At 46.4% G+C, this 6,739-nt stretch overlaps 1 protein-coding gene across 1 annotated transcript in view; it reads left to right on the top strand.

Moving 5' to 3' along the window:
- The window catches only part of AIRE (autoimmune regulator), an 18,106-nt gene extending 15,354 nt beyond the window's left edge, over positions 1–2,752 (top strand). The window contains exons 13-14 of the mRNA XM_006876806.1: positions 1,603–1,671; positions 2,672–2,752. Coding sequence (XP_006876868.1) covers positions 1,603–1,671; positions 2,672–2,752 — 150 coding nt within the window. The remainder of the gene's footprint in view (positions 1–1,602; positions 1,672–2,671) is intronic.
- Positions 2,753–6,739: the final 3,987 nt, after the last annotated feature.

Genomic DNA, 6,739 nt, shown 5'->3' with positions numbered 1-6,739 from the left:
GCTGCTCCGCGGGAGAAAGATGAGGCTTTCTACTCCCGTAAAGATTTACACCCTCGGAAACCCTGTACAGGGTTGCTATGGGTCAGAACTGACTCGACGGCACTTAACAACAACAACAAGGTCATAAATAGAGATAGATCTACCCCACACTGATACCACCAGATAGCGGTTAGGATTTATTTACAACACATTACAAGATGGAGGATAATTAGATCAGATCACAAAGTAAAGGAAAACCACACAATACTGGGTTGACATATTTGTGGGAAAGGAGGGTACAATTCGATCCAAAATGATAACAAATCTATTTTAAAAGGAAATTTGACCTAATAGCTCCTGTTGTTGTTGCCAGCTGCCATCGAGTCGGTCCCTACTCATAGCAACCCTGTATAGGGTTTTGGAGGAGTGGCTGGTGAGTTTGACCTGGTGACCATGTGGTTCAAACCAATGTTGCAGTCCAGTGCCTTATTCTACGGCACTACACCAGGATGCCAATAGCTCCTAGCTGTGAATGAATAATTCACTGGATACTTGTGAATCTCTCTCAATTGATTTGAGCCCTAGATCTCTGAAGCTTCCATACCCAGCCCTTTTCCCTGGGTGTAGGTTAGGGAAGGAGACTCCACAAAGGTAGGACTGGAAAAGATACATGTCCACCCTGTTCTGATCTCCCACCTCTATCTCCTGTTCCCCTCACCCCCACTCCTTCGATTGAGCTGAGACTGCCCAGGGGCAAAGAATTAGCTGAGGCCCTAACCAACAACACTGTTTGTAACTTTCACATATCAGAAGGGGGCAGATTCAGACAACTTCCCCCTGGTGTGTGTGGGGTATGGATGGTATGGGTGGGGGACAGGGTTCCAGCAATAGGCTAAGGTCCCCACTACTGGGCTAAGCAGCAATGTAAGAATAGGAGCCTGTCCTAATGCCATGTGCTACACCTGGGATGGCCCAGGGGGCAGGGGACAGCAAAGGTCCCATGTCCCTCTTGCCCCATAGAGTGGTCTCAGAAAAATCTCTGGGGCCCCAGGTGATGACAACCAATCCTACACCCTACCCAGCAGCTCACTCTCATAGTCTCCTGAGCTGGGACAAATAGGGACCAAAGCCCTGCCCCTGAGGGGGAAGAGGGTTAAGTAAGGTTTGTGTGGAACGCTGCATGTGGCCTATCTGGAAGCCTCTCTTATCTTCCTGATCATTTCCTTCTTGTGGGTCCCAGATCTAGACAGCTCCCCTCCTCCCGAGAGCCTTCAGGGTCCTTCCACCCAGCAACTGCTTCAATCATCGACATCTGTGTTCTTTCCTCTTAGCAGCCAGACCTGCTCTTTGTGCTGTGATGTAGAATACAAGGCACTTTTACAGTAAAAAGTTTAAGTCCCCCTTCACCCTTGTCTCTGACCCAGCTCGGCCACAGCTAGTCATTGCAAGCGTAGGGGTCCTCCATTGCACGTAGCAGCCTTTAAGTTTAGCATAGGTGGGTGTCCTGATCTGGACTCCAGGGAATGGAGCTCTTCCTTCCCTATCCCAGGTCCTGCTTCCAAGCAGGTGTCTTCAGCCCTGTGGTGAGAGTTGGGTTGACCTCCCTCCTTTCCTGGGTTCCAGGCAGGGGACAATTCTACTGGTCATGAGCCTGGGCTACACAAAGATGACCTGGAGTCACTCCTGAATGAGGTAACAAGGCACTGGCTTGTGCAACCAAGGCTCAGGGATGGGGGTCATACCACTCCTGGGACATGGCAGTGAGACACTTTGCTTCTGTGGGGCCACCAGCACTCACCAGCCACATGCCAGTACACATAGAGCCCCCTCTGTCCATACCCCTTGGGTCCCTGGGAAGTGGTTAGCTTGTAGGCTTTCAGTACTAGGTGTGAGTTTGAGTGCTTCAAGCCTGATCTGGGAGACAGCATTCACCTGAGGGACAGTGGTCCCAAAACTTCTGCCCTTCCCAGGGCCTCTATACTTACCCTCCTGAGTCAAGCTTTTCCCTGGGAAGAAAATGTGGCTTTTTAGGGTCTTCTTTTGCAGGAGTGCAACTCCTCCAGCCGTTCCCGGGTGTCCACATGTGTCCACTCCAGAGTCCAGCACCCAGGGGCCCCCAATGACACCAGAGGGGTGGGGGCCTGCTTCTCTGCTATAGGTGGTGCAGGCAGATCACAGACTGTGCAAGGAACCCCAGGGGCCCTGGGACCGAGAGGTGACCAAAGAGGCTGTTTGAGGATGCTGTAGCACTGGGGAAGGGGTGGGTCATGATGTAGACTGGAGAAATGGAGTTGCAGATTTACAAACCTACTTCCGTGCAGTGCAAACCACCCCAATTCTGCTGTCCTATGGGGTCTTCCAATCCTGATGGAGCACAAGCATTTTCTGGGAATGCAGGATTGAGCAGACTGGCCTCATCCTAGGGGACACCCACAGGTTGTGGCTGTGCCTTGAGTTCTCAAGATAACCTGGACTTGGGGTCTTCCTCCTGCCTGGCCCATTCCAAGGGGCATGAGCCGTTAGTTTCCCCATCTTTGAACTAGAGGATCAGGTTGGGCAGTGCCTTCATGTCATGATATCCATGCTCCCATGTGCCTCTGTAGTCCTGGTTGCTGGTGGTGGTTAGGCACACTGTCTCCTGGAGGTTCTTTCAGAACTCTACTGAGTCCATTGTTCCTGCCTTGTCCTGCAGCACTCCTTCGACGGCATCCTGCAGTGGGCCATCCAAAGCATGTCCCGTCCACTGGCCGAGGCGGCCAATTTTCCATCCTAACCCCAACGGTCAGGCCTGGTGAGCAGCTTGGGGCATTAAGAGGAGACCATGGGCACCAGAGCTATGAGCCTCCTTCCCTCCAGTGGGCAGGGGAAGGGGCAGTGAGTACCCACTGGGCTGAAATCATGGCATTTCTATTCCCAGAAGACCCCAGGGGACACCCTCCCTTACCCCAGGAAGCTGTGCCAGGTCAAGAAAGAACAACTGAGAAATTCTGAGTCTTTTCAGTCCTCAGGTTGTCTAGTGTTTGTGATGCCCAGAGCAACCCCATGGCTGAAATTTAAATCCATGTGTGCTTGTGGACTGGGGACGCAGCTAGATTTTCAAACTTGGGTCTCCACAGTTATGCATTTACTTTGCAGTCTGTTTGCTGTTTTAAAATGAATAAATAAGATTACTTGACCAGAGGAAAAGCAGCCCCTGCCTCCTTGCAACACTCTCTTGCCTTGTTTTGTTCATCACAACCTGACATTCTATTAGGTCTTCCCTGCTTGCTAGTATATGTTCAGTATTCTGTAAGGGAGCCCTGGTGTGGTGCCGTAGGATAAGCACTCAACCTCAAGGATGGTTTGTGCCACGAAGTTTGCAGTTCAAACTCACCAGCTGCTCCTTGGAAACCCTATATAGGGTCGCTATGAGTTGGAACTGACTAGACAGCACATAACAACAACAACATTCTATAGGGGAGAGAGATTGCTGTGCACACCCAGCCCCTGAACAATGTCTGATTACATAGCAAATACTGGTTCTCTCTTACTGACCAGTGAGCAGATGGTCATGCATGGGCCAGTTATTATCCCCACAAGTAGCATCTGGCTGCAAAGCATGTTTTATGCTGGCCATCAACCAGTTTACAGGGATGACGGTGTAGCTCAGAGAAGTAGAATGGATTGCCTTAGAGAAATCACTGGTGAGAACAACCTGCCTGCAGCCACCTGGTTTAAGAAGATCAAGACTAAAACTGTTTACATTAACCTAGCTTTATTGTTCCAATTAGCATACCAAAAATCATGCGGCTGGTTTACAACTGCCACTGCTTCATTCTATTATACAGAACACCATGAGTCTGAAAGGACTCAACTGTAACAGACAACAACTAGCAAAAGCAGCAATAACCATTCCAGTAAGCTCTTGCCCAGAAAAATGAGTTGCATGAAGACTCTAGACTCATGGAAAGAGAAAGGCTATGTGCTGGTGGCCAGGAGGCAGGCTTGCAGAATGTGCCCTTTGGTTGTTTAAATGATTATATATTTCTGAGTGTCTTTGTGTATGTCAATAAAACAAAACAAGAAACAGAGGGGATAGAAGCAAATACTGTTAAAAGATGGTGCATGAAGAAGATTATAATCATTACAATGGAACAAAATACTATATATAGGATGAGCGCAAAGCCGATGTTCTCCCGTGTATATCACTCAATCACAATAAAAGCTTTTTTTTAAAAAAAAGATAGAGTTGCAAACATAACAAAATAAAAACCCCATTGTTCATTTCGAGGACTCCCTGAGAATCCATTTGACCTAACTGCTCAATTGATCCACTTTCCAGAATAACAAATCACTCAAGTGTGCAAGCCACTCACTCCTGAAGTCTCCTTCAAAAGTCTTGCCCAATCCCAATCAGGTCCCAACTCTGAGTGACACTCCTTAAAACAGATCCCAGACCTTAGAAATATCAGCCCTCAATGCCCTTTCTCCTACACTCCACAAGCCCTGTAACGGTGGTGCTCTCCTCACTGCTTTGGGCTGGAAATGGCCAACAGGACATGTGGACTCTTTGGTGGAGTCAGCGACCAGTGTACAACCGAACAAAATGTTAACTGGGTTTTGCCCCATCTTCATGATTGTTGTTAGTATGTTTGAGTCCATTGTTGTGGCTAGTGTGTCAATTTATCTCATGGAGGGTTTCCCTGGTTTTATTGACCTTTTCCAACGATTGGTCCCTCATGATGACTTGTCCAAAGTAAGTGAATGGAAGTCTCCCCGTCCTTACTTCTAAGGAGCTTTCTGGTTGTAGTCCATTAATAATCCTGGACACATACTCAGATGTGTCCAAAGCCAGTGCCTCTGCAGAGGTAGGTACTCCTGTGCTGCTCTGGATCATCCTCCCACTCTGCTTTTGTGCTGCGTTTTATAAGCACACTGAGCATGACTGGGACTCCATGCACCACACCATCTGAAGGGGAATCTGTGACTCAGCTCTGACTGGGGCTCAGTGACTCATTGCCTTTGCTCTGTTGGACAGCTTTGCTAGTTGTAGATGGCTAAAAAACACAAAAATAATTGTTGTCTATGGTCATGTGCAAGGCACTGCAGAATAATGTACTAAATTGCAAGATCAATTTGAAACTCATGATTGGCAATTTAAACCCACCAGCTGTTGTTACTCGGAAATCCTAGGCAGGGTTACTATGAGTCAGAACTGACTCGGTGGCACTTACAACAACAGTCATGTGCATTTCTTCAGTGGAAGGACAATGATTTTCTCTCAACAAGGAGCACTCTGGCTGCACTTCTTCCAAAATGGATCTATTGGTTCTTTTGACAGCCCATGGCACTTTCAATATTCTCCTCCAACACCATAACTCTAAAGCATCCATTCTTCTACAGTCTTCCTTATTCACTGTACAGCTTTCTCATGCATATGAGGTTATTGAAAATACCATGGCTTGGGTCAGGCGCACCTTAGTCCTCAAGCTGACATCTTTGCTCTTCAACACTTTAAAAAGGTCTTGTGCCTCACATTTGCCTAATGCAATAGATGGTTTGATTTCTTGACTGCTGCTTCTGTGAGTGTTGATAGTGATCCGAGAAGAATGAAATCCTTGACAACTTCGATCTTTTCTCCATTGAAAAGAATGTTGTTTATTGGTTCAGTGGTGAGGATTTTTGTTTTCTTTACATTGAAATGTAATCTCAATGTAAGAAGGATGTGCTCTTTGATCTTCATCAGTAAATGTTTTAAGTTTTCACTTTCAGCAAGCAAGGTTGTATCATCTGCATATCACAGGTTGTTAATAAGTCTTCCTCCAATCCTGATGCCATGTTTTTCTTAAAAGAACCTAGCTTCTTGGATTATTTGCTCAGCATATAGGTTGAATAAGTATGGTGAACAAATACAACCTTGTCGTGCACCTTTCTTAATTTTAAACCATTCAGTGTTCCTATGTTCTGTTCTAACAACTGCCTCTTGGTCCTTGTACAGATTCCTCATGATTACAATTAAGTGTTCAGGAATACTCAGACTTCACCATGTTGTCCATAGTTTGTCATGATCCACACAATCGAAAGCCTTTGCACAGTCAATAAAGCACAGATAGACATCTTTCTGATTGCTCTGCTTTCAGCCAAGAGCCATCGGACATCAGCAATGATATCCCTCGTTCCATGGCCTCTTCTGAATCTAGCTTGAACTTCTGGAAGTTCTTTGTCAATGTATGCTTGCAGCCATTTCTGTATTACCTTTAGAAAAACTTTATTCGCATGGGATATCAAAGAGACTGTCTGATGATTTTCACATTCTGTTGGGTCACCTCTCTTTGGAATGGGGACAAATACAGATCTCTTCCAATCAGTTGGCCAGATAGTTGTCTTCCAAATTTCTTGGCAGAGATGAGTGTGTGCCTCCTGTGCTGCCTCACTTTCTTGAAAGATTTCAATTTTGATTTCATCAATTCCTGGTACCTTGTTCTTTGCCAATTCCTTCAATGCACCTTGGACTTCCTCCTTGAGTATAATTTTTTTTTAAATGTTTTATTGTGAATTATATGATAGTTTACATGGGAGAACATTAGTTTTACATTCATTCTATTATATATCGTTTCATTGCCATGGTTACAATTCCCTCCATGCATCATCAACCAACCAAAGGGTATACCCTGCAAGCCTGCCCCCTACACACCTCCCCCACCCCCCAGTCTTCAGCACACAGTCCTCTCCCTCTCTAGATCTAAAGTCCCCAGCTGCTCCATCACTCCACATCATCGTC

The sequence above is a fragment of the Chrysochloris asiatica genome, unplaced genomic scaffold, assembly GCF_000296735.1.
Source record: "Chrysochloris asiatica unplaced genomic scaffold, ChrAsi1.0 scaffold00415, whole genome shotgun sequence".
Classification (NCBI taxonomy): domain Eukaryota; kingdom Metazoa; phylum Chordata; class Mammalia; order Afrosoricida; family Chrysochloridae; genus Chrysochloris; species Chrysochloris asiatica.
Note: the sequence above shows the minus strand (reverse complement) of the source record. Positions and strands in the feature narration are given on the sequence as shown.